The following is a 27,167-nucleotide window of genomic DNA, read 5'->3' as shown; positions in this document are numbered from 1 at the left end:
CTTCATTTGAACCAGGGTTGGTCCCCTATCTTGGTGATAATGGTAGAGTGGGGGATATGCCAGGCCATGAGGTTATAGATCGTGGCTGAGTACAGTTCAGCTGCTGCTGCTGCTGATGGCCCACAGCGCCTCATGGATGCCCAGTCTTGAGTTGCTCGATCTGTGAATCTATCTCACGTAGCATGATGATAGCGCTACACAAGGTCATGGAGGGTATCCTCGATGTGAAGACGGGCCTTTATCTCCACAAGGGCTGTGCAGTGGTTACTCCATTGATACGGTCATGGGCAGATGCATCTACGGCAGGCAGGTTGGTGAGGATGAGGTCTAATATGTTTTCCCCTCTCGTTAGTTCCCTCACCATCGCCTCCCTACGTAGCATATTAAATTCTGCAGCGATATACATAGACCATAGAACAGTAAAGCACATAACAGGCCCTTCGGCCCTCAATGTTGTGCCGAGCATTGTCCGAAACCAAGATCAAGCTATCCACTCCGTCATTCTGGTGTGCTCCATGTGCCTATCCAATAACCGCTTGAAAGTTCCTAAAGTGTCCGACTCCAATAGTGTTGCCTTTTCTGTGACTCTGCTCTAACTACGGCAATCAGTGGCTTTGCCCTTCTTTCTTTGATATCTATTCTAATGCTCAGAGTCGCCAGGTATCAAATGATACCACCACAAGGTTCAACCGGCTATCGATCAAAGAGCCGAACACTAATTTGTTAGTTCAAGGTCAAGGGTATTTTATTTACACACACAATTAATCATGCAACATACACTACTAGTTAACTACACCTATCGACGAAGTCAACCTGTACTTAACTTCAAGCACCCGGCTTGGGCCAGAGGAACAGTGGCCGTTGTTCGATTCTGGATCTATCGAGTCTGGAGAAGTAACTGCTGCTCAGCGAGGCTGATCCGTCTGGTAGCGGACGTTGAACTTGGACTTGCTTCTGCACTTGGAAACAGATGTAGCCGAGGCACCAGGTCCAAGAGAGGATGAACACATGGACTCTCTTTTTATGCTTGGGGGTTTTCGCGCTCTTTTAGGCGGTCCTTCAGTTTGGACCCCTCTAATTGGATGATCCCTGATCACTATGCTCGATTTCTAACCAGTGAATGAGCGGGTGCCGGGAAGGCTCGACGTGTCCCAAGCAGTCACTGACCCTGTTGTTTACGCTTCCCTAGAACAGGGAGTGGCGCCAAAATGTCTGGGACTGTAACGGTCGCTCGAGCACCAGTCCTTTTGTCTTAAAGATGGGCCATCAAATGCTAATTGGTCGGAGTTTCGATACCGTCCGGACTCCTTGCTCTTGCAAAATAGACATTTCAGGCTCAGAGCCTGCCTGAATCTTGCTTTGTCCATTCTACCCGGTAGGCTTTGCGAGTTTCTCTGTCCCTGCTTGTAAGTGGCTATCCCAGATGGCTACAATAGCAGGGTGATTCAAGAGCCAGTGATGAAGAGCTAGCTTTTGCACCCACCACCCAGATGTCTTTAGCACCCTGCAAGTGAGCTGGAGCAATCTGCAATTGGGCCGATGGAGAGGAACATGTGGAGCTGTGCTCTGTGACTAGTTGGTAGCAGAGGACTTGCATGTGCTGGTATTAATGAGCATCAAGGACCTGAAACCTGATTGCACCTTCTTGCAGGCACGAAAAGTGTTAATAAAAGTGTTTTTTTTTTTTTGTTTCTGCGATGCTCCAGTACTTTCGAACAATAATCACCACCTTTCTTAAAATCCTTCAATTCAGCTACTGCCTTTCTGAAATTTTATGTTCTTGGAAAATTAACATGGGAAAACCTTATTTTTGTCCTTTAAAATGCAGAACCCAATTTTCCCACATCGTTTCTGTCAGTGTAGCTTTTGTTGAAGTAGCACCGTGGGGATTGTCAGAATCACTGACTTAAAGCATCATGCTTCAGATTGGGCATTGCCCGTTTACCTGTAATAACTAACCCACCCGGAATAGGCCATTACACAAACTGATGTCTTAAATATGGTGCCTGCCAGGAGATTTCTAGTTGATTATTTTCTGAACAGTGAAACTGTTACCACCTGATGGGGCAGTCCAGATGGATCAGTTGCTCGTTTCCTATCTTTACATTTTTGTATGTTCATGCATGAATGTTTTCTTAACAATTTTTTTTTTTTTTTGCCCTCTTTTTTTTTTAGGTCTCCGCAGGAAATGGAAATTTGTATTCTCGCATTGTCCCTTTACTGAACAACCAGCCTGTAATCAACCTTGACTACATTGCCACCGATCTGAGCCCTGATTCCCTGTCACCCAGCCAGAGCTTGCTTCAAGAGATGGGCGTTTCCATCGATCAGTGGAACCCCATGAGTCCTGCCACGTCCAATCTTGCCAATGCCCAGTTAGTTGTCTGCAACAGTTCTGCATCCCTTTTTGAGGACCCTCTGATGGTTGCCTCCAATATGGCTGCCACAGTGAAAGATGGTGGATTTGTGTTGCTGCACACCCTTCTCAAAGGAGAAATTCTTGGCGAGACAATTGCATTCCTTACAGGAAAAGACCCAAAGCAACCGCGGGGACTTCTAACGCAGGTAAAATAATTTTCAGATGTTTAATTCTATTTATCCTTTTGTAAGCATACCATTTACAGCGGATCTAAGATATCAATCTGTTTCTATATTGATTCTTCAAATATTTTTGCAAGAATATTATAACATGTTTGAGCCTGCAAATCTATTGAATATGCAAATATGCTTACGATACATTAGTTTTGTGGTTTAGTGCTTTGAAGAAATTGCTTCTTCAAAGAATCAATGGCTTGAATTTATAGGTGGTTAATATGTACAAATCAGAAGCATTTGAGGATTGTTTGTTCCCAAGAGTTGTGATTGTTTTTGACTTCTTAGAAATCAGAAAATTATGATTATGTGGTAATTTGGACATTTCTTCTTTCCTTCAGTTATGTATTTAACTTCAGTTACAAAATGTCCTGACTGTGCTCCATATTTACTGATATGAGCTGAATAAAAGAACTTTCTGTATCGCCCCACTGTTTTCGAGTACAGTGTGTCGAATACAAAACAAGAAAGGGAAGCTGCTCAGGGTTGTAATGAAGGGCACCGCTTTAGCAACATTTAAAATAAAATAATAATCCAAAAATAGTTTTGTTAAATAATGATCAGAGTTGACCTTTCTGTTGTGTCCAGAATATTGTCAAGACAGAGTGACTAGTGGAAATCACCATCACCGCAGTCCTCGTGCCTCTATACTTGTTTTGGACTAATGGCAAAGAGCTTGTGGAGTGGTACAGACAAACGTGGCCTCTAGCAGTGTGAGATAATGTGCAACCGGATTGTGGAAGTGATCACAATCTGAGCACAAACGGCAGCAAGCACAAGGTGTACTGAGTGGTTGGTTTGTAAGATTGCGTAGCAAGTTGAGCCCAAGTCACAAATACAGCTGGTAACTAATAGGAGTTACCTCCGACTCTTTGAGGCCCAATTGTATTTAAAGGCCCTCAGCCTAAATGTTACCACTGCCGGGCACTTTTTCTGCTCGGTTGTCATATTGAAATTGAGACTCCAGTTGTAACACCCACAATGGGATCTCCAGTTCTAATCATTGATTCGGGCAGACTTGCATTTTTACAAGCTAATTGTCTCTCTCTTTTATATATAAACAGAGTGAGTGGGCAGAGGTATTCAGCCAGGCCTCGCTGAACCTGGTTAGCATGAAGAAATCTTTCTATGGCTCTGTTATGCTCCTGGGTCGCAAAAAGGTTGAACCCAAGAACCCAATTTTCCTGTCAGCCCACCCAACAGATTTCAGCTGGATTGAGCCTCTGAAAGTAAGTGATTTATTTGCATTCTCCTGAACGTTGGGCAGTTATTTTCAGAGAGCTTTGAAGAGGATTTAGGAGTTTATCGATTTTTATGAGTTATAGTTAGTTTATGAAGGCCCTTCTCAACCCTTGCCCTCGCCCGTGGTGCGGTGATCCTTGGGTTAAATCACCACCAGTCAGCTCTCCCCCTCAAAGGGGAAAGCAGCCTATGGTCATCTGGGGACTCTGGCGACTTTATCTTGTCTTTACTGGAACTTTGTTTTCTGATGGGCTGCATCAAAACTCAGTCTGTGGACATTGGACTTGTTCATGACGTGCACGCACCTAGGTGATGCCAAAAGCTTGTTTTAGACTGCCTATATTTTCACTCCCTTCCGCCATTGTTCCACAATGAATCACTTTTATTTTTCCCCCTCCACCATTGGCACCATATCCTACGAAATTCCCACCCTAAGCCCCTCTACCTCTCTACACCCCAAAGAGCCTCTGTTTTTCCAAGGTGAGCCTTCCTCCTCACTCCTACGTTGGCTCAATATCCATATTTGTCTCTGCCAATGTTCCTGTAAAACACCTTGGGATATTTTTCAACGTTAAAAAGCGAATTGTTGTTAACAGGAATGAAACCACCTGAATTAACAATTTGGCATCAAACAGCCCCCGCGTTGAAAGATCTATCTCCAATGGGACCTGCTGATTTATGTAAAACATTTTATTTTCTTGCAGAGCATCTTAGAAGAGTACACTGAAGATCCAGTCTGGCTTACGGTCACTAGCTGTGGCAATTCTGGAATTGTTGGAATGGTGAATTGTCTTCGCCAGGAACCCCAGGGACATAGAATAAGGTGAGATTTTTATCCATGAACAATAAACATATACATTTGAGACATTCAAAGAATGGTATAAACAAAGTTTACGTTTGAATGTCTTTTCTTTTAAAATAAAGCATTTTATTAATATAATCTTTAAGATCCTTTCTGGGTTTTGCATTTCTTTTTCTTTCGATTGAGAACATGATTAGTTTTTTTTAATATTTAAAAAAGCTTTCTTCACCTGAAGCTTATCCAGCGGAAATACAATGCAAGTTTCGATTTGGAACAAATAATCCCAAAGGGATGGTGGTAGCAGATCCCATAGGAATTTTCAAAGGGCGGTTGGGCAGGTACTTAAAGAGAACTCATTTTCAGGGTTATGGAGAAACAGCTGGGTGGTGGGACTCTCTTAGACAGGTCTTTAAAAAAAGCTAGTACAGTTGGAATGAGCCAAATGGCCTCCTTTCACACTATATGAACCTGAATTTGGAACTGACCTAAGAACAGAATGGAATGTGTTGTAAATTCTCGAAGCCTGGCAGCAACTATGGAAAGAGAGTTAATAGCTAGAATTTTACATCCCTCCCAGCGGGTTATTTGAGGTAGGAGGAAGTGGCGGGCAAGGCCTCAGATGGGAAACCCATCTGTCTCTAATTAAGGCCCTTAAGTGGCCAAAATAACGTTGTTGGAGGGGGGGGGGGGGGGGGGGAGGGAGAAGAGGGCCTCCATCAAAAGCCCCTTTTGACTGGGGGTGCCCTCCCCCTCTAAAGGCCTGGTGACGTCCGGACCTCTACCCTCTCTCCCCTGAGACCTCTTGCACTTAGCTGGGTCTCCGGTTACCGGAACTTAGTCGCCGGCTCCTTGGTGCAGTTCTTCTTACGGCCACTGCAGTGCTGTTGTTGGAGGGACTGGAGAGCTGCCATCCAATATGATTGGCCGGCAATTCTCTAACACTGGGCTTCCTTCTGATGAGGGTGGAATTCCTGCCTTTTGCCAATTAATGCTTGTTAGAGCATAAAATGGCATCGGGCTGTCCCCGCCGACCCTTCGGAAAGTTGAACCCCTACCACATTAGAATTCAGCCCAATGTTTCCAATTGAATATGACTCTACCTGGAAGTGAAGGCAGTTTATTCCTATTGATGCTGTATTTTGTTTCCAGTGTACTAAACTTGTACATCTTAAAGGTGTCTGAAATGAAGCAGCATACGTGAGCACCAAAGATGCCACCCTGCAGGACAGCCATCACATATGCCCTCCTGTATCTTTAACCTGACCTGTCCTTCAACTAACGCCCCCATTGCAATAGTGTGGGTGTTTTAGTTTCCTATCCCAGCCATCATTACAAAGTGTAAATGACTATTTAATGCTGAGCTGTGGACAGTTTTATGCTTTGAGGCCCAAAGAGCTTGCATGTGACAGTGAGAGAAAAGCTTCCACCTATTGGCATCCGATTTCAAAACTCATCCCTGGTTTTCGGCAAATCCCAAATCTCCTGGACACTAACAGTTCAGCCCTTGGCCAGTCTGTTTGTGGACAGTACCAACCAACATTCTAACTGATCCATTTTTGTTTTAAAAAAAAAAAGGAATCATGGTGATGGACCCTGTTTTCCCTGTCAATTTGCTAAAAATGTGCTTCCACCTTGTATATCCAGGATCTGGAGCTCTCTCTAACCTACCAGTATTTCTATGTAGCTTCCTCAATTACAACCACCCCATCCTAAACCCACTTGCCTCTTCATTTTGAGACTAGGTGCTGTTGATGCTAATCTGAGGGGTTTTAAGCAGATATAATTCAAGTGTGTGTGGGGAGGTATTGTCAGGCTATTAAGAGAGAGGGCATCTATTTTTCAATTGACCCAAAATTTAGAGTACCCAATTAATTTTTTCCAATTAAGAGGCAATTTAGCGTGATCAATCCACCTACCCCGCACATCTTTGGGTTGTGGGGGCGAAACCCACGCAGACACGGGGAGAATGTGCAAACTCCACACGGACAGTGACCCAGAGCCGGGATTGAACCTGGGACCTCTGCGCCGTGAGGCTGCGGTGCTACCCACTGCGCCACCGTGCTGCCCCCCTGGGTTCTTAAAAACTGTGGTTATGTTCTTCTTTGCGTCAACTTTCAATCTGCAGTTAGAAAGTATTTTGAAATTCAGTGCTTTTCATTTCATTACCCTCTCTTGGGAAGAGCATGTGACAATTCACCGGGATGAATTATTTAGTGAACCGATGAGTTAACGTGTTCAGAATGTTTGCGTGGGTTTTGCCCCCACAACCCAAAGATGTGCAGGGTAGGTGGATTGGCCACATTAAATTGCCCCTTAATTGGAAAAAATGAATTGGGTTCACTAAACCTATATTTATTTTTTTAAAAAGTCAATGAGCATTTTAATGGCTCGCGGCATTTAAATTCCACCCAACATGTGACTTGGGCACAGTGATGCTATTGTGTCGTGTTAAATGCCGCTGTGTCACAAAGCATTCAACTTTTAGGACTAAAAATCAACGTGGTAGATTTTATTAAAACTGCAAGAGACCGGTGGAGTGTGAATAGCCAGATTGTGGAGCTTAGCTTGGCTAGGAGTAACTGGGTTACATTACTGATATTTTCATTTTGGACCTGTTTAAACTTGTTTGTTTGGTGACTTCGCTGTGGCTGGTTTGAGTCGATTATTATGTAGCGCCATCAGCCAAGCTCTTGACGGCTAATGAAGTGGAACCAGGTACTTGCTTAATAGGTTGACTTAATTTGGAAATAGGTGGTGCTGTTAGTTGGTATTTGATATTTGACTTGCGGCAGTTGGGCTATTAAATAAATTAAAACAAAATCAGTCTGTTCCATTGCGCTGAAAGGTGCCAATGTCCTTCTGGAGGGGGTGGGGACTCCAGCCGTAGGCTGCTAAGAGCAGGATTAGGACAGCTGCTATTCTTAGAAGCAGATAGATCAGCAGAAATGGGCTGAGAAAATATACATGTGTGTTCCAAAATAGTTGGAGCTAGGAGTGAATGGCAAAAATGTGACATTCACAAAACCGTCACACTAGGAGTTAGGAGTATCAATAACTTAAGATCGCAGCGGCACCCTTTGTAAAATATGAAGTTTGCCAATTTGTACTCGTGAAGGGTACGTAGGGTCAACCACGAAACTATAGCCCACAACATATTTCTAAATACCTGCTAACTTTATCTCCTATCAGTTTGTTACTCGAGGGCAGGGAACATACACTTTATAAAGGCGGGAGTTTCATTTTGGCAGTAGTTGTTTGATCTGGAAAAAATACCCAGGAATGTCCTGTACACACAGCAGGACATATCCAACCTAACCAATTAGCGTACCATTAGTCTACTCGATCATCAGTGAAGTGATGGATGGATGGTGTCATCGACAGTGCAATCAAGTGGCACTTGCTTACCAGTAACATGCTCAGTTTGGGTCCCATCAGGACCACTTGGCTCCTGAGCTCCATTATAGCCTGGGTTCAAACATGGACTACTAAAGAGCTGAAATCCAGTGGTGAGAAGAGAGTGACCGCCCTTTATATCAAGGCTGCATTTGACCAAGTGTGGCATCAAAGAGTCAATGGAAATCGGGGGGGGGGGGGGGGGGGGGGGGGGGGGGATGATCACCGAATCCTCAACATTCTGAGTTACCATTGACTGGAAACTGAACTGAACTAGCCACATAAATACTGTGGCTACAAGACCAGGTCAGAGGTTAGAAATCCTGTAGCGAGTACTTCACTCCTGACTCCCCAAAGCCTGTCCGCCATCTTCAAGGTACATGTCAGGAGTTTGATGGGATACTCTCTCCACTTGCTTGAAGAATTTTGACATTATCCAGGACAAAGCAACCCAGCTTGATTGTCATGCCTTCCACAAACATTCATCCCGCCTCCTCCACCAAGGAGGCACAGTAGCAGCAGTGTGTACCATCTTAAAAATACACTGCGGGAATTCTCAAAGGCATCTTAGACAGCATCTTGAAAAATATTATGGTAGATAAGTCCCCAGGGCCTGATGGGATCTACCCCAGAATACTGAAGGAGGCTAGAGAGGAAATTGCTGAGGCCTTGACTGAAAGCTTTGGATCCTCACTGTCTTCTGGTGATGTCCCGGAGGACTGGAGAGTAGCCAATGTTGTTCCTTTGTTTAAGAAGGGTAACCAGGATAATCCAGGCAACTACAGGCCAGTGAGCCTTATGTCAGTGGTAGGGAAATTACTGGAGAGAATGCTTCGAGACAGGATCTACTCCCATTTGGAAGCAAATGGATGTATTAGCGAGAAGCAGCACGGTTTTGTGAAGGGGAGGTCGTATCTCACTAACTTGGTAAGAGTTTTTCAAGGAGGTCACAAAAGATGATTGATGCAGGTAGGGCAGTGGATGTTGTCTATATGGACTTCAGTAAGGCCGTTGACAAGGCCCCTCATGGCAGACTGGTACAAAAGGTGAAGTCACACTGGATCAGAGGTGAGCTGGCAAGATTGATACAGAACTGTCTAGGTCATAGAAGGCAGAGAGTAGCAATGGAAGGGTGCTTTTCTGATTGAGGGCTGTGACTAGTGTTCCGCAGGGGTCAGTGCTGGGACCTTTGCTGTTCGTAGTATATATAAATGATTTGACGGAAAACTGGTCTGATTAATAAATTTGCTGACGACACAAAGGTTGGTGGAATTGCGGATAGCGATGAGGACTGTCCGAGGATACAGCAGGATTTAGATCATTTGGAGACTTAGGTGGAGAGATGGCAGATAGAGTTTAATCCGGACAAATATTTTGGAAGGTCTAATGCAGGTAGGGAATATACAGTGAATGGTAGAACCCTTCAGAGTATTGACAGTCAGAGAGATCTAAGTATACAGGTCCACACGTCACTGAAAGGGACAACACAGGTGGAGAAGGTAGTCAAGAAGGCACACGGCATGCTTGCCATCATTGGCCGGGATGGGAAAAGAGGGATACGGACCCAGGAAGTGTAGAAGATTTTAGTTTAGATGGGCAGCATGGTCGGCACAGGCTTGGAGGGCCTGTTCCTGTGCTGCACTTTTCTTTGTTCTTTGTTTTTGTTCAAGACCACCACCATCTAGAAGGGCACGGGTAGCAGGTATATGAGATCATCATCACCACCACCACCACCACCTGGAAGTTCTCCTCCAAGTCATTTGCTATCCTGACTTGGAACTATATTGCCGTTCATTCAATGTCGCTGGGCCAAAGTCATGGCACTCCCTCCTTAACAGCACTGTGGATGTGCCTGCAGCACATGGTGCCTGCAGCAGTTCAAGAAGGCAGCTCGCCTCCACTTTCTTGAAGGTAATTAGGGAAAAGGAATAAACGCTGACCTCGACACCGAAGCCTGCAATCCTTGAATGAATAAACACAAAATGTAAAACGGTAATTTAGAATTGAAAGGCATTTAACATCTCGCCTGTGGTTTTTTTTTTCTGAATTAATAATGAAACTTACAATGGCTCAGTCAGTAAAACAGCAGAGGAGCTCTGTCAAAGAAACAGGGGAGCTCTATCAAAGAAACAATGATTGTAATATGTTCTGGTCATTTAGGTTCTTGTGCTATTGACCTGTGCCGTTAGGTTTTGCCGTACATTTTCTTGAACCTGCCCCCCATGTTAATTTTTTTTATCAATCATCTGTCCTCAGGTGTGCATTTGTAACCAATTTGACCTCTTCCTCGCCTGTTCCCTCTCTGGATGCTTGTGGAAAGGACATGAAAGCCATTCTCCACAATGACTTAGTGATGAATGTTTATCGCGATGGACACTGGGGAAGTTTCCGACACATTTTCTTACAAGGTATTTAACCTGTATTCTGTGGAAGTATCAATTAATCAATTCGGTCTTTTTAACAAAGACCCATCTGGCCATATTTGTGCCATACCTAAAGGTGAATGGATCTTGCACCAATTTAAGGTTTCCGCCCTCACCACAGTGGAGTAACTAACCTGGGGTGGAATTCTCCGACCAGGCGGGGTCGGGGAATCAGGCGGGGTCGGGGAATCACCCGGGGCCGGCGTAAATCCCGCCCCCAGCGATTCCCGGGTGGCGGAGATCGGCGTGCCCCCCCCCCCCCCCCCCCCCCCCCCAACGGCGATTCTCCGGCCCGCGATGGGCTGAAGTCCCGCCGCTGTCAGGCCTCTCCTGCCGACGTGGTTTAAACCACCTCTGTGCCGGCGGGAGAAGGCGGCGCGAGCGAGCCCCGGGGTCCTGGGGGGGGGGGCGGCGATCGGACCCCGGGGTGCCCCTACGGTGGCGTGGCCCGCGATCGGGGCCCACCGATCGGCGGGCGGGCCTGTGCCGTGTGGGCACTCTTTTTCTTCCGCCGCCTCCACCATGGCGGAGGCGGAAGAGACCCCTCCACCTGCGCCGGCGCATGCGTGGACTCACGCCGACCGCCGAAGGCCTTTCGGCCAGCCCCGACACCAATCGGCGTGGCGCCAAAGGCCGTTCGCGCCGGCCGGCGGAGCGGGAGCCACTCTGGCGCGGGCCTGGCCCCTAGCCCCGCCGGGTAGGGGAGAATTTCGCCCCTGATCTCTCTCCCGACTGTGAGATTTCATTTTGGAAATGACGGTGAAAGATGGAGAAATTTGGAAGCTTTGCCTGGGAGAGAGCGATCCACGTTTTCAAATGCTGGTGCGCGTGTGATTTCATAATCGTGGTTGTGGAGATTGTCTCAGGTTTCCAAGTCTGTCGGTTTTAAATATTCAAGAGCTGGCAGGCGAGGGGGGGAACAGGAAACTCAGCTGGTGACCTGCTCAACTACTTCAGGAGTTTAACAGAGTGGGGTGGGGGGGGGGGGGGGGATCTTTAAACTGATTCCAGTTCAATGTTTGTGTTTGTCCCCATCCAAGTGACTGGAGGAGGTAGAAGCAAATCTTGGCAGCTCTTTGCCATCCAAGACAAGGCTGTTTCTTCAGAATCTGGGAGTGGGCAATAGCAATTCAGTTCTGGTAGGAAAGGAGCATTTGATCTACACTGCTCCTTCGTTTGGGTAGCTGATTTGTGAGAAACCTTTTGTGATCGTGGGCTCTTTTGCTTTTGTAGCATATTATCTATTAGTACTGTATTGTTATTGGGAAAGGATTAGACGGGTAGGTGAGAAAACATGGGGGGGGGGGGGAAAAAAAGAGGGAACGGTAACATTGCAGAGAAAGGGCAATTCAGGTCTATATTTGGACTTTTCTTGCTTCCTTGTTTGCTTTATTACGCTGCAATAGGAGGACAACACCTTTCCCACAACAAACTTCACCAATCTCGAGCTCCAGTTTCCATTGAGTACAGTTGACATTGAGCAGATTTTCATGTCGTATTGAGATGACTTTGCACATTCTGGAAGATGATAGTGGCTCAAGTTGTTTAAATAGTCTTTTTTTAAAAAAAGAAAGTGAGATTGGAATTGAAGCCCCAATTGATCTCACTGATTATTATGGCAACGAACGATGTGGATTGTTTCCGGCAATGAGACATTCTAATGACCTGAAGATTTGCCTTTTAAGTATCCGCAATGCATTATTAATAAAGCAGGATGTCTGCATGCCAATTATTTTGTGTTTTGAACCTTTCTGATCAGGTTTCAGATCCTGCTGCAGCTCTCCATTTGTTATAATCAATGTCACAAAGGACATCTTCCATGGCTGTAACTGTAATGCATAAAATCATAGAATCCCTACAGTGCAGAAGGCGGCTATTTGACCCATCAAAGTCTACACCGACCCCTCTGAAAGGACACCCTACATATACAAACTCCCCTGCTCTAACCCCGTAGCCCAGCCTAACCTGCACATTCCAGGACACTAAGCGGCAATTTATCATGGCCAGTCCTGATAACTTGCACACCTTTTGGATTGTGGGAGGAAACCGGAGCACCCGGAAGAAATCTACACAGATACTGGAAGAATGTGTGACATTTGCACGCTCTCCCCATGTCTGCATGGGTTTCCTCCGGGTGCTCCACTTTCCTCACCCAAATCCCGAAAGTGCTGAATTCTCTCTGTGTAACCAAATAGTGTGGCGGTAAGGGGCTTTTCGCACTAACTTCATTGCAGTGTTAATGTAAGCCTACTTAGAACATAGAACATAGAACAGTACAGCACAGAACAGGCCCTTCGGCCCTCGATGTTGTGCCGAACAATGATCACCCTACTTTAAACCCACGTAACCCGTATACCCGTAACCCAACAATCCCCCCATTAACCTTACACTACGGGCAATTTAGCATGGCCAATCCACCTAACCCGCACATCTTTGGACTGTGGGAGGAAACCGGAGCACCCGGAGGAAACCCACGCACACACGGGGAGAACGTGCAGACTCCACACAGACGGTGACCCTGCCGGGAATCGAACCTGGGACCCTGGAGCTGTGAAGCATTGATGCTAACCACCATGCTACCGTGAGGCCCCTTGTGACACTTACAATTATTATTTTTGCTACCACTTGGCAACATCGTCCAATGACATGGGGGTTGGCTTCAACATTACAAGTTGAAATGGTGCAGACTCGATGGGCCGAACGACCTCCTTCTGCACTGTAAATTCTGTGATAATCTGTGAAATCAACCCAAGACCACTCCTGGCCCATCCACTGCCTCTGTGCTGTTAGGAGTCCTTGTCTGATGTTCCACCTTGAATGAAGCAAATCTCTACCACAGGTCTGACTGTGGGGATGCCACGTAGATAGGAAAAGGATTGTATGTGTGGTGGTGGGGGGGGGCACTAACTCTTAGTTTCCTTTCCATTAAAGACTGTTTATCTAAGGAATCATATGCCAGGCAACTTGAGTCACATGCTGCGCTTGCTTTCAAATTAAACTAGAAGCTGTGTGAAATTCGTTGCAGTGTTAATGTGAGCCTACTTGTGACTATTATTATTATAAATGGATTTTTGTCCTTGCAGACCAAAACAAGGAACAGACTGAGTTTGCCTACGTGAATGTGCTGACACGTGGGGATTTGTCATCTCTCTGTTGGATTTTATCACCACTGCAACACTTCCATTCCAGCAATCCAAATATTCAGCTATGCAAGGTGTATTATGCTTCTCTCAACTTCCGTGATATCATGTTGGCAACTGGCAAGCTGCCACCTGATGCCATCCCTGGTAAGGCCATTAGATTTTGCTCTGTCGACTTTGAAAAGATTGTATTGTCGCGTCTGCTAGCGTTTTTAATATCCAGCCGCCCATTAAGATGCTGATTGGAGGTGGACTGACCGCATACGATTCTGTGGGGAATAGGAACACTCAAAACGGCAGGGTGCAGGAACTCCGTTGTAAATCAGAAGTTTCTCTTGGGTCTTGAATCTACCACACTTGCCGTAGCTTTGGTTGCTGGTAGAGGTTACCTCTGGGAATACTGCCACAACCTGCCTGAGCTACCAGCAATTCATTGTTTGCTATTTGAGTGTTGTACTGGGAAATGTCACGTCCTGGGTCTCCATCGAGAGGGAAAACAGAAGCAGTGAGCTCGGGTTATACATGGATAGGACTGTGCTCATTCATTTCAACATGAAGCAATGTAGAGGGTCATTTTAACTGAGCCAGTCTGCCAGGAACCCTCCAGATTGGGTGAGGGGCCAGTTTTGCACCCTGCCCAATGTTATTCCATATTGACTCGCATGGAGAATAAGATTGGGTGGCCTGTGAAAGCAGCATCCTAGCCAATCCCTCCCTACTTTGAGTTGCGCTGCCCTCCCTGACTTTGAGTTCAAAAATAAACATTCTTCTTACTAAGTTTACGCCACATTTGGAATACTGCGTGCAGTTCTGGTCGCCACATTACCAGAAGGATGTGGATGCTTTAGAGAGGGTGCAGAGAAGGTTCACCAGGATGTTGCCTGGTATGGAGGGTGCTTGAGTAGATTAGGATTGTTTTCGTTGGAAAGACGGAGGTTGAGGGGGGACCTGATTGAGGTCTACAAAATTTATGAGAGGTATGGACAGGGTGGATAGCAACAAGCTTTCTCCAACAGTGGGGGGTGTCAATTACAAGGGGTCACAATTTCAAGGTGAGAGGGGGAAGGTTTAAGGGAGATGTGCGTGGAAAGTTTTTTACGCAGAGGGTGGTGGGTGCCTGGAACGCTTTGCCAGCGGAGGTGGTAGGGGCGGGCACGATAGCATCATTTAAGATGCATCTGGACAGATATATGAACGGGCGGGGAACAGAGGGAAGTAGATCCTTGGAAAATAGGCGACAGGTTTAGATAAAGGATCTGGATCGGCGCAGGCTGGGAGGGCCGAAGGGCCTGTTCCTATGCTGTAATTTTCTTTGTTCTTTAAGTTGTCACCATAGTCAGGTTTTTTTTTTAGACTCCTCCTCGAGCACAGTTTCCATCAGGTGGCCAGTAATGGGTTTTGTGTCCGCTAAACTGTGAATTTGTACCTTGTTCCCTAGGTGATGCAGCCCTGCAGCACTGCCTCTTGGGAATGGAATTTTCAGGCCGTGACCCCAGCGATAGGAGAGTGATGGGACTGCTTCCCGCCAAGGGACTGGCGACGGTGGTGGACTGCGATATGCGATTCTTGTGGGACGTTCCGGATAATTGGTACGTGTTTAACAGGATTTCTCAAGAACAGAAAATTCGTTAACATGGTCGAATTTGCATTTTGTTTGACCAACATGGCTTCGGCACCATAACATTGCCAGTCATAGAATTTACAGTGCAGAAGTCGGCCATTCGGCCCATTGTGTCTGCACCGGCCCTTTGAAAGAGCACCCCACTTAACACCCCCATTCCCATACCCAGCATTCCCACCCAGCCAACCCCTTTGGACACTAAGGGCAATTTAGCGTGTTCAATCCACCGAACCTGCACAATTTTAGACTGTGGGAGGAAACCGGAGCACCCGGCGGAAACCCACGCAGACACGGGGAGAACATGCAGACTCCGCACAGACAGTGACCCAAGCCGGGAATCGAACCTGGGACCCTGGAGCTGTGAAGCGGCGGTGCTAACCACTATGCTACCGTGCCGCCCCAGTCCTTAGTGTTGGAATACAAGGTCAGAAAACGGTGGCGCAGTGGATTCCTCTGGGTGCTCCAGTTTCCTCCCACAGTCCGGAGATGTGCTGGTTAGGTGGATTGACCATGACGAAGTGCCCTTCAATTCAGGCATATGGCAGTGTTACTGGGAGTGGGTGGGGGAGTAGATGATCTAGGTCGGGTGCTCTTTCAGAGGTTCGATGGAGACTCGATGGGCCGAATGGGCTCTTTTGCACTTAGGCGTTCTATGGATTCTAAAACACTGCTTTAAATTAGACGGTTTGAACTGAAACATTGAAGCCAACAGGCTAATAATGCCTCCATTTCTTATTGAAAAGGGAGACAGGAGTTACATAGTAAGTTTGTGCAAAATAAAAAAAACCTCTGAAACATCAGCGAAGGGAATCTGTGCAGAAGCTTTTTACAACATTGGCTGTCATATTCTGTAAGGAAAGAAATTAAATATCCCAAAGCTGCTTTGAAGAGCTACAGCGAGCAGGCGGGTGTGGGAGTCGCTTGGTCAGGAGGGGTACATACCAGGAGCTGGTCTGGTCGTGGGGGAATCGGATGGTGGGAGCGAATTAGCTTGTATCGGGGAGAGGGGTGCGGGAGGTGTCGGGTCGGGGGATCGAGGATGGGTAGTCAGGCGATCAAGTGGGTGGAGGGGGTCCGGCTTACTGCCTTACCCAGCTGCTACCCTATAACATACTCACTAACACACACCCATCCAGCTGTGGGTCATTTAAACGCTTTACTCCGTGTGGGTGAATTGGGGAAGGTGGAGGGACAGTTGTACAGTTACCCAGGAGTTATACTTTGATTTTTGTTTCTAGGTAAGTAAGTCTGAACATTCCTCAGTCTCAGTCTCGAACTCCAGAGTTGGGGACTTTTTCAGAGGGTCCCGCAGGAGGGGGCAAGGGAATTGCCAATTAAAAGTTCAAACTTCCTGGGTAGGTCCCATGGAGTTGGCTCACTGGGACTTTTGTGGGGTCTTGTGGCGTGTCTTTCAGGGTGTGTCCCGTCTTTAATGGTCTGGGCCATTATGTTCAGATTACAAAAAAAATCTACAAAAACAGGTTTTACAATGTCCTCTTCCTCTTTTTTTTTGTTCTCTCTGTTAACGCTCATGGTTTTCTCTCGTCAATGTTGTCATTATTTTGGGACTAGCTCATTAAAAGCTGAAAGAGTGAGTTTTATTCTAGTGTAGTACTCCCTCTAGTGGTGTGAACGGATCTGCAGCGTTGGATTGAGTTTGCAATCTGAATGTTGAATCTTTTGATTTAACATCCTTCCTGCCAGTACCACTGGAACTACCAAGGCCTGAAAACCCAACATTTGACACATCCGTGTAGAACACAATATCAAAAGTAATTCCATATTTGTATTCTCTGCCGCAATGGAGTGTGTCGCCTACAATCACCTTAGTTTTCCTGTGTGGTATGACATTTTTAAAAAACTTGTTTGGTTTTTGGGCAGCACGGTGGCACTGTTGCGCTGAGGACTCGGGTTCGAATCCCGGCCCTGGGTCACTGTCCGTGTGGAGTTGGCACATTCGTCCTGTCTGCGTGGGTTTCACACCCACAACCCAAAGATGTGCAGGGTAGGTGGATTGGACACACTAAATTGCCCCTTAATTGGAAAAATAATAATTGGGTATTCTAAATTTATTTTAGAAACATTAGTTTGGTTTTCGCTGAAACTTGGAACAGGTCAGTAAATACTTGTACCCTGTTTTCAGATCTCCCCCCCCCCCCCCCCCCCCCCCCCCCCCCCCACTCTTTCCTGAAGGACGTAGCAGATGTGATTCTGAGTAGCAACCTCAGTCCTCCTAAAACTCCACTCGTAACTCCTTTTGGGTTTGAGGCTAGATAGGGGGTCGGTTAATTCAGTTGGCTGGATGGCTGGGTCGTGATGCGTAGCGACGACAACAGCGTGGGTTCCATTCCCGTAACAGCTGAGGTCATTCACGAAGGCCCCGCCTTCTCAACCTTGTCCACTCGCCTGAGGTATGATATCGCCACCTGTCAGCTATCTCTCTCTCTCTCTCTGCAAAAAGGGGAAAACGGCCTCTGGTGTGTGGGGACTAGAGCGACTTTCGTGTTTCAGCTGTTTAGTTGCTGCGCAATTGAAGCCTATTCTGTCTTCCTTCAAAGTCTTTCTCCCTCAAGCAAACACTTGGGCAATGGGTTTTATAAAGCATTATAATTATTAGGCTTCATCCTGTTCTTGCAAGATGCTAATACTTTGTGAAATTTGCAGCACGAGTTATTGAGTGGACATTAGAATCTGGAACATTAATGAATACATTCTGTATTGCACAGATACCAAGGTTAATTATAATTCTTTCTCCCTCCTTAGATCAGTTAACTCAGCACAAAGTAGGATATGCCTGGTCTATATTATTCAGTAGCTCCCAATACAACAAATTAATCCAGTAGGGAAACTTCATATTCTCACAAACACACAAATGTGTGATTGCTGTCTGTAATTGTTCTACCTGCACTAATGGTGCATGATTACAGACCTCCAGCCCAACAGAGGTGTCAGATGTTTGTCAGAACAACTTAAGCGCAAGGAGTTGACATTTGGTTGTTTCTGTATAGTTTTGTGACTGGTGTGTGAGAAACTGCATTGCTACTTTATTCATTCTTTGCTCTTAAGGACTTTGGAGGAGGCTGCTTCAGTGCCTGTTGTTTATGCAACCGCATATTATGCACTGGTGGTGAGAGGTCGCATTAGGAAGGGTGAGAGCGTACTTATCCATTCAGGGTCTGGTGGTGTTGGGCAGGCTGCCATTTCCATTGCCCTCAGCTTGGGATGCTGTGTCTTTGCTACTGTCGGTAGGTAACATTTTTATTTTTGGTTATAAAATGGATTGATTATTAGGCAACAATATTTTTCCCCAAAATATTCTTTCTTCTTAAAATTTGTGTAGGTGCAATACAAAAAAAAATCTCAAATTGGATGTGCAATAAAATTTGACTCCACACATTGTTCCACTCTTGAGTTGTCTCTATACAATAGTAATACTGTTGAGCAAACAACCTGAATATTAAAGTGTCTCAAATTGAAATATTAGAGAAAGTATTATAAAGTTTATTAAATGGGAAGGCACAGTGGTTAGAACTGCTGCCTTAAGGCACCAGGGACCCGTGTTTGATTCCGGACTTGGCTCATTGCCTGTGTGGAGGTTGCACCACCTTCCCCTGTCTGCGGGGTTTTTTTCGGGTTCTCCGGTTTCCTCCCGCTGTCTCCTACAGATGTGCAGGTTAGGTGGATTAGCTGCCTAGAAATCAAAAACATGTCTTAAGATCAATCTTTCTAAATGCAAATCTCGGTGATTTACCAGCTTGGATAGCAGGAACCAAATAAAACAAGAATAAATTAGAAGTTTACATTCAAATTCTTTACTTAATTTAGCTTTTAACATTGTTCAGGACCAATCGAAATTCTTTGTCTCTGAATATTGTATGTTGGGATTTTTAGTGTTTCAGGTTGTTGCTAATGAACATCAGCTTTGTGATAAATATATCTTGTGTGCTTTTCAATTACAATTGCTAGTTTACACCCGCGACATAAAATATTCAGAATACATATGCTATTGATACATTAAGGATGGGGTTATTGCATATAGAGAAACATCAATCAATCAAGAATTATTTGCAGGGCTCCTTCTTAATATGAGTAGAATAACCTGTTTAAAGTTGTAATCAATGGGGCAATGACTGATTAGTTGTCAAATTACTCCCGGTAGGTTCCACAGAGAAGCGCGTATACCTTCAGCAGCGTTTCCCACAGTTGAATGATGAATCTTTTGCAAATTCTCGAGACGTTTCCTTTGAGCAGCATGTGCTGCGTGTGACTGGCGGCAGAGGTGAGTTCTTGGATGCTTGTTTAACCAGACTAGCTGCATAATGAATAGTCCAGTACCATCGTGGTAAGAAAACCTTGCTAGCTTTGCAATCCAGCGAACATTGGTTAAATGCACTGGCCTGCCTGGCATGCTTTAGGCAAATTCAGGTATGCTTAAATGACCTAGAGTAAGGGGTTCATGTACATTAGAACACTTCGAATCTAGTCCATTAAAATCTCATCATCTGTCTCGCTCCTGCTACTATATTGTAGAGTCGTAAGGCCTGAAGGAGCGAAAAAGAGAACCTACTGTTGAGTGCCTGTGGTCTTGGTTGGTGAGCTCAAATTTGGTTTGGCACTCTGTTCTTTTGGAGGTGAATGGCCAAATGGAGAAAGTTCTAATTCCTTCCCACATGGACTTGGAAGAAAGCTTCAAATGGATCATACTTCAGGAAAACTAGTTACTCAGTTTTAGTTGTGAATGGGGGGACTGAAAATGGTGTGTTTGTTCCTTTCGTAGGGGGTCCTTTCTTTAACAAATAACTTTTTAATTATGCAGGGCTGAGGTCTGCTGGGTCAGTTGGGACATCCCTGTTGACAAACCTGCAGTATCTGTATGCTGGGTCATAATGAAGGTCTGGGTTATGTGGAGTCTATTCAGAGAGTCCCTATCCTCCCCATATAATTAGAGGCAATATGCCAAATGATACTGGATTTCCAAGGCACTTTTCGTAAATGTCATGTTCCCCATGGTTTGTACAGATTGTGCCAAAGCTCTAACAAAATAGATCAGATTTGCAGGTGAACCAGCTTAGAAAGTTAGCACAATCAAAAAGAAATCTAGCAAAACACAGAAATATAGTAGCAGCAAACTCTCAAATCAAATGAACGTGCTTGCACCTTGGAGGCCTCATATCCTGCCCTTCGAAGACCAATTGATAAAAATGTATCACGTGCCTCTCATTTTTGTTCCGTGCGACGAGCGCAAAATTATATGGCCAACATAAAATCTCAATCAATAGGCTTCGTAAAGGCCTAAATTGGACTTGGATTGTCAGGTAGTGCAGCTACGACCCCTGTATGCAACCACTGACCTCAATATTGCATGTGTGCGCAATGATGTCAGGATACGTGCCCACCAATGTCATTTCGCATAATGTTCAGACTTCGGGACCTGAAATTCAATTCCCAGTGTCCAACATTAGTTGCGATTCTGCGAATGGACAACAGTTGCTAAATAATCCCTAGTGTGCTAAGAATTGCACTGATGATCAATAAGTCAGTTGGACTCACGATGTGGTGCATTTACGTGGACTGGAAGCTAAATATTAATACATGGATCCCAGTTCTTTTTAGACAGAAAGACCAAGTACACACCTGCATTCACTGGCTCATTCCTCCGGGAAATGCTTTGACCAATCAAACCAAACAACCTGTTTTAAGTTGTCAAACAATGCTTAGGGAACTCAGTTATCTTAAATGGACACATTGTCCATGGCAATCCCTCTAGCAATCAGTACATTTGCCAACCAATCATACAGTATAACATTGTTAGGTCCCCTGACATTGGCATTTCTGTGATGTTCCTGATGAGTGCAAGACAAAAAGCTTTGACTGAATTGCCCTTTTTCAGCAATACTTAATTTCATGATTTGTGTGTTTCGGTGGGGATTGACATTTTAAATGTAAAATGATAGAAGTATCTGCTGAGAGGTTGGTGGACACACATGAAGTAATTGTTCGTGTTGAGCTCACTCTCTCTTCAGGTGCCATGCCCTGGAGGGTGTTGGCAACCATGGATTTCCATGTGTTGTTCCATGGCTTATACAAGATACGACAGTGGTTTACTGTTGCCTTCTGCAAATGGTTGACTAGCACCGCGTGTGACAGGCATATGTTGGAAGGATTTGGGGGCAGCATGGTGGTTAGCACAATTGCTTTACAGCTCCAGGGTCCCAGGTTCGATTCCCAGCTTGGGTCACTGTCTGTGCGGAGTCTGCACGTTATCCCCGTGTCTGCGTGGTTTTCCTCCGGGTGCTCCGGTTTCCTCCCACAGTCCAAAGATGTGCAGGTTAGGTGGATTGGCCATGCTAAATTGCCCTTCGTGACCAAAACTGGCCTTGGTGTTGGGTGGGGTTACTGGGTTATGGGGATAGGGTGGAGGTGTGGGCTTGGATAGGGTGCTCTTTCAAAGAGCCGGTGCAGCCTCGATGGGCCGAATGGCCTCCTTCTGCACTGTAAATTCTATGATGTATGATTTACAAGTTGGTGCTCAGCCTGTTTTTCGGTGATTTAGAAACACACCATCGAATCTTGGAGTGGGACTTGAATCTGGAGCTACTGACTCAGAATCAGGAAGGCTAACACTGGGCCGCAAGACCTCCCCAAAATCAGAGTTAGAAATAGGAAAATATTATCTCACGGATGGCCCGTTCTGGGAGTTTTGGTGTCTACAATGATTTTCATAAGGGATTTAAGTTTTTCATGTAATTCCCCAGATCAAAGAAAGGTTGGAAAACAACTGATAATCAAGGAAATATCTGAATACAGTTTAGATCAAAGGGCGTGTTTGGAAATTGAAATAAACTAGTTGAAATCTCTATCTGGGACATCCCTGGTGTGCCACGTTATTGCGGGGCGCAGTTGCAGGGCGATACTCTTGTGTTTTGGATTTGGCCGCGATTTTTGTTTTCACAGAAAATAGGAAGTAGGCAGTTTGCACCTGGAGCTCAAACAGCTTGGAGCAGGCAGAGAAAGCAAGCTGCCACCAATGGTAGACCAGAAGCAAAGTGTTATTATAAACAAGGGTGTTTTCTGATTTTTGGAATTACCGAATAAGAAAGCGTGAGTTGGGATGCTCACAATCATGAGGTGCAGAAGGAAAGTTGGAGGGTTGCTTAGCTGAATACTAGTGGGAAGGACCCCAAGAAATCTCCTACCTTGGGGAATAGCAGGAATACTGAGGAAATTGAGGTGAATTCCTGAGAGCTGTGCCACCCTTGGTTTGGTTCCAGGTGAAGTGAAGGAATCCTCAAGATTCTGTAAAATATAAGGAAACCTTTGGGTGGAAATAAAAGTAGAAATGTGGAGTGTCCCATGAGATGTACAGGCTCAAAGAATAAGTGTTTATGAAATAGTGTTAAGTCAGTAATAACTTGTTTATCTCTTGTACAGTGAAGATGTTTTTATTTAAAATAATGTTGTGGCACAACTGGGAGGTTGAATTCCTTTTTTAAAAAGCTGAGATTGTACAGAACTATTGCAAAAATGTAGACTGCCTTCAAAACAGTAATTAAAATTGTTGCAAAGATGCATTGTGATGTACTAGATGAAGTATGGAGGTTTGTTAAGAAGAAGACATGGGATCAGTGAGCTGGTGCACTCACAATGATATGTAATTACTTAAAAATGATTCTATCTGATAATTCCTCTTGAGATGTTTCTTTCAAGACGTGTATCAGATGCTTTGAAGGCTCATCAAAGTAATCAAAATTTTGATCCCATGAAGATTGTTTTGACTTTTATGAGATTGTGGGGCGTAGTAAGGCCCACTTCAATCTCGACAAACTCCTTTGGAACTATGCTTGTAAAAGAACAAATGAGCCTTGATCTATCTTTTTTTTTTTCTTAAGTGACATTAAAGTCCCTGTGCAAGTTAAGATGCCCCAGGTAGTCAGATTTCAGAAATTTCAGATTCCAAGCTGTGAAGGGCACTTGAGGAAAAACTGTTGTGGGAAGGGAGGACTCTGGCCTCTGTTTGAACTATCACGAAGGTGGAATCAGCTTCATGGTATGTGAGTCTCTTTGATAAAGCTGCTCATGGGATGATTTGGATTAAAGGGGATGATGAGGAAACCATGGTAATGAACTTGGATGTTTAGAATGTCAAATTGGCTGTCATGGTACTGGTTCCTGTGTTGGTCGTTCCATCACTTTCAACCATAGGTACCCTCTATACCAGATTAGAAAAGTAGAAACCTGAGGATTGGCTGTACCTCCCATCAGACACCGCTTGATGTCAAATGTAATCCATGCTGTGGTGAGGTAACAGCGGAGTTGTACATTTTATAGTGAATGCTGCCATGAGGTGCTGCTTGATATTTACCACATGAAGTTTTGATTGTGAAGTATAGTTTTCCCCTATGTATTGTTAGTTCGTCTAACTATGTGATGCCATTGCCCAACAGGAGTGGACTTGGTGCTGAATTCATTAGCTGAAGAAAAACTGCAGGCCAGCCTGCGTTGCCTGGCTCGACATGGGCGCTTCCTTGAGATTGGCAAATATGACCTTTCTAATAACAATCCACTTGGTAAGCAAGCTGCAGTAAAAAGTAAATGGAGTAACTACTAATAAAACAATGGCCTCCAAACCGTGACAAGGTTTTTGTATGTTGACATTGAATTTCATTTTTAATCTGTTGACGAATGGAACCAGAATTTCTAATATTTTGCGCGTCTTTCTGCACATTATGTTTTGGTCATGGGCTCAATGTCGGACGCCCTTTTGTAATGAATATACATTGTTTTCAGGTATGTCCGTCTTCCTGAAGAATATTGCATTCCACGGAATCCTGCTGGATGCCCTGTTTGAAGAAGGAAACAGGGAGTGGGAGGAAGTATCCGAGCTCCTGAAGGAAGGAATATGCAGCGGTGTGGTCAAACCACTGAAGACCACGGTTTTCGACCGAGATGATGTGGAATCTGCATTTCGCTTTATGGCACAGGGCAAACACATTGGGAAAGTTGTTCTAAAGGTGAGGGCGGAAAACCATTTGGTCACTTTGCCTTTTTGCTTCTTCCGAAGGAAGGTCAACTCGGAAAGCTGCCTTCAACTGGAAGGATAAGCAGACTAGAAAGTTTATAAAAGTAGGCCTGGTCTCAAGGGCCATCAGTGAGTATTGCAGTGCCTCAGATAGGGCGGGTCCATCTCTGACTTGAGGCAGTTCTGTGCTGATCGCCCCACCCAACATCCAAGACAAGAATTGGCAAAACTAATTGAGTATGGCTTGTAGCTAAATACTTGGGTGTGGAACAAACCCCAAGTACTGAATCTGGAAATGCAGGTTTGTGATGCAAAATGTTCCATTTTTTAAGTGCTTTACTTGGGTGTCTTTTAATACTTTCAAAGGTACTGTATTATCTTTGACCATACATAGAACATAGAACATAGAACAGTACAGCACAGAACAGGCCCTTCGGCCCTCAATGTTGTGCCGAGCCATGATCACCCTACTCAAACCCACGTATCCACCCTATACCCATAACCCAACAACCCCCGCCTTAACCTTACTTTTATTAGGACACTACGGGCAATTTAGCATGGCCAATCCACCTAACCCACACATCTTTGGACTGTGGGAGGAAACCGGAGCACCCGGAGGAAACCCACGCGCACAAGTGGAGGACGTGCAGACTCCACACAGACAGTGACCCAGCCGGGAATCGAACCTGGGACCCTGGAGCTGTGAAGCATTTATGCTAACCACCATGCTACCCTGCTGCCCCTAAGGAGAAAATGATGAAGCCAAAAAACACCTGTTGGGCTGGATATCCTGCTCCCTTGACAGCAGGTTTGAAGGCAGGGGAGGCATGTATAATCCAGCAGGCAGCATACCCATCACCTATCCGCCTGTCTGACATTTTAGAGGGGGAAGGAGGTTTCGGGAGGCCTGACTGCCTGTAGGCCGATTGAAGCCTTTAAATGGCCACTTCAGGGCCTCATCCCACCTCCATGGTATTTTACCACCAGCTAGGGGAGGGGGTGTCATTCTCCTCACCGAGACCCCAAAATCCTGGGCTTCCTGGACCCCTCATCATGGGACGACTGCCTGTAATTCCAGCCTTGGCCACCACTCCCGGACGCCACTGCTGGGATGAGAGGGCTGCCGGGCCATCCAATTGGCTGGCAGCTCTCTAAGGTAAGACCAATAGGAGTGAAAGTCTCTGCTTATTGCTGGCAGCGTTAAATTGCTGCAGGGCAGCCATCAGGATGGTGGGTGAGCTCATCCCCATCGCTTGATGTTGCAGTTCGGGTATAGGAGCCTTTTAAAATGCAGCCCATGGGCAGCACGGTGGCGCAATGGGTTAGCACTGCGGCCTCACGGCGCCGAGGTCTCTGGTTCGATCCCGGCTCTGGGTCACTGTCCGTGTGGAGTTTGCACACATTCTCCCCGTGTCTGCATGGGTCTCACCCCCACAACCCAAAAGATGTGCAAGCTATGTGGATTGACCACGCTAAATTGTCCCTTAATTGGAAAAAAATGAATTGGGTACTCTAAATTTATAAAACAAAAAATAAATCATTAAAATGCAGCCCATTGAGTCATTAGAAAAACAATTCCATGAATCAGATAATTATAGACTATTAATAAAGACCGTTAATACTTCCCGTGGGATGTGATTTAAATGCATTTTGATATTAAATTAATTTTTAAATATTTGCAGTTCTTCTGCCTGAACATTCCTCATCATTAAGGAAATAGCAAGGGAACCTGCAAATTAAATTTATAGCCAATCTTGTCTGTTTCCTAGCCAGTGTTTTGCAATTTCATGAATGCATTATCAATCTGAAGAACACAATTAAACCATCGCACAAATGTACACAGGACCTAGCATTGCTGGGGAGTGCAACCCTTATGCCCACCTTCTGAAACTACCAGTACCAGTCATGCCTGAGAGAGGTGACACTGTGATCAATTTTGGAAAGATGGTGATGAAATTCCTCTCCGACTCCTGTCGGACAGGCCTCCAGGAGACTATGATGTGCTACACTTGCCTCTTCCCACACCTACCAGTTTTCTTAACAATGTCGGATTGTCCAGGAGAGAAATGGCCACCTCCATCCACCAGCAAACCAGAAATATCTCTGATTTCTTACTTCACTTTTGTCCCTGATGAGATTTTTAATAGACCTGGTTGTCAAATATTTATCCACCAAGCTCAAGGATACAACTATTGAGGGCTGCTATTCTACATGTTTATCACCTTGTGTGAAATGGTTGAAAGATTAACTAAAAGAATGGAAGGGCTTAAATGAGGAAGAGAAGGTGAAAGCCACTCTGGCTATTATCCTATTGTGTTTCTTCAGACACTTCATTATTCTTTCCGTTACTTTATTTTCTCCAAATCTATTTGTTGCCGTCTCTCTTTTTTTATAAACTGATAGCAGATTTGTCTTTCCAAGTTCATGAAAGAAACATTTCCATATTTAGCGATAGCCCTTAAGATATCCATGAGAATGTGGCTAGTTTAATATGAGTCCCTTTTAGCACATCACGGTTGCATGTCTTGCTCTCCTTTACAATATTATTCTACCTTCTTTGTGAGCAACTTTTATATCTATCTTCTCTTCCTCTTTTAAGTTGCAACTTTTGTATGGCATGCAAATTAATTTGTAAATACAACAAGTAAGTCAATAAAGACATCTTCCACTCCTTGATTATTCGTTTCCTTGGTCACCTATTTTCCTCAACTGTATTCCCCCCCTCCCCCCCAATATTTTTGCTAACCGCATTCTTATTTTTTTCCCCCTCATTATCTCACCTCTGTTTTTCACTGTTGCCCACATTGCTATCCAACCTCTGTTAACTGTGTTTATACCTAATCAAATATATTTTTCTACAATCTCATATCTCAGCAGCCTGTAAGCATTCTAGTTTCTCGGTTACATGATTGAAATTCAGCACTTGAAGCCACTA

At 45.1% G+C, this 27,167-nt stretch overlaps 1 protein-coding gene across 3 annotated transcripts in view; it reads left to right on the top strand.

Annotated features, from left to right (window-relative positions):
* The window catches only part of fasn (fatty acid synthase), a 103,454-nt gene that overhangs the window by 53,682 nt on the left and 22,605 nt on the right, over positions 1-27,167 (top strand). For all 3 annotated transcript variants that reach the window (XM_038777487.1, XM_038777489.1, XM_038777488.1), the window contains 10 exons: positions 2,176-2,565; positions 3,657-3,821; positions 4,539-4,657; positions 10,286-10,437; positions 13,536-13,739; positions 15,031-15,181; positions 18,280-18,458; positions 19,373-19,492; positions 23,658-23,780; positions 24,001-24,224. In XM_038777487.1, coding sequence (XP_038633415.1) covers positions 2,176-2,565; positions 3,657-3,821; positions 4,539-4,657; positions 10,286-10,437; positions 13,536-13,739; positions 15,031-15,181; positions 18,280-18,458; positions 19,373-19,492; positions 23,658-23,780; positions 24,001-24,224 — 1,827 coding nt within the window. The remainder of the gene's footprint in view (positions 1-2,175; positions 2,566-3,656; positions 3,822-4,538; positions 4,658-10,285; positions 10,438-13,535; positions 13,740-15,030; positions 15,182-18,279; positions 18,459-19,372; positions 19,493-23,657; positions 23,781-24,000; positions 24,225-27,167) is intronic.

This window comes from Scyliorhinus canicula, chromosome 18 (genome assembly GCF_902713615.1).
Source record: "Scyliorhinus canicula chromosome 18, sScyCan1.1, whole genome shotgun sequence".
Taxonomy (NCBI): Eukaryota; Metazoa; Chordata; class Chondrichthyes; order Carcharhiniformes; family Scyliorhinidae; genus Scyliorhinus; species Scyliorhinus canicula.
The sequence above is the reverse complement of the archived record's forward strand: the minus strand, read 5'-3'. Positions and strand labels throughout refer to the sequence as shown.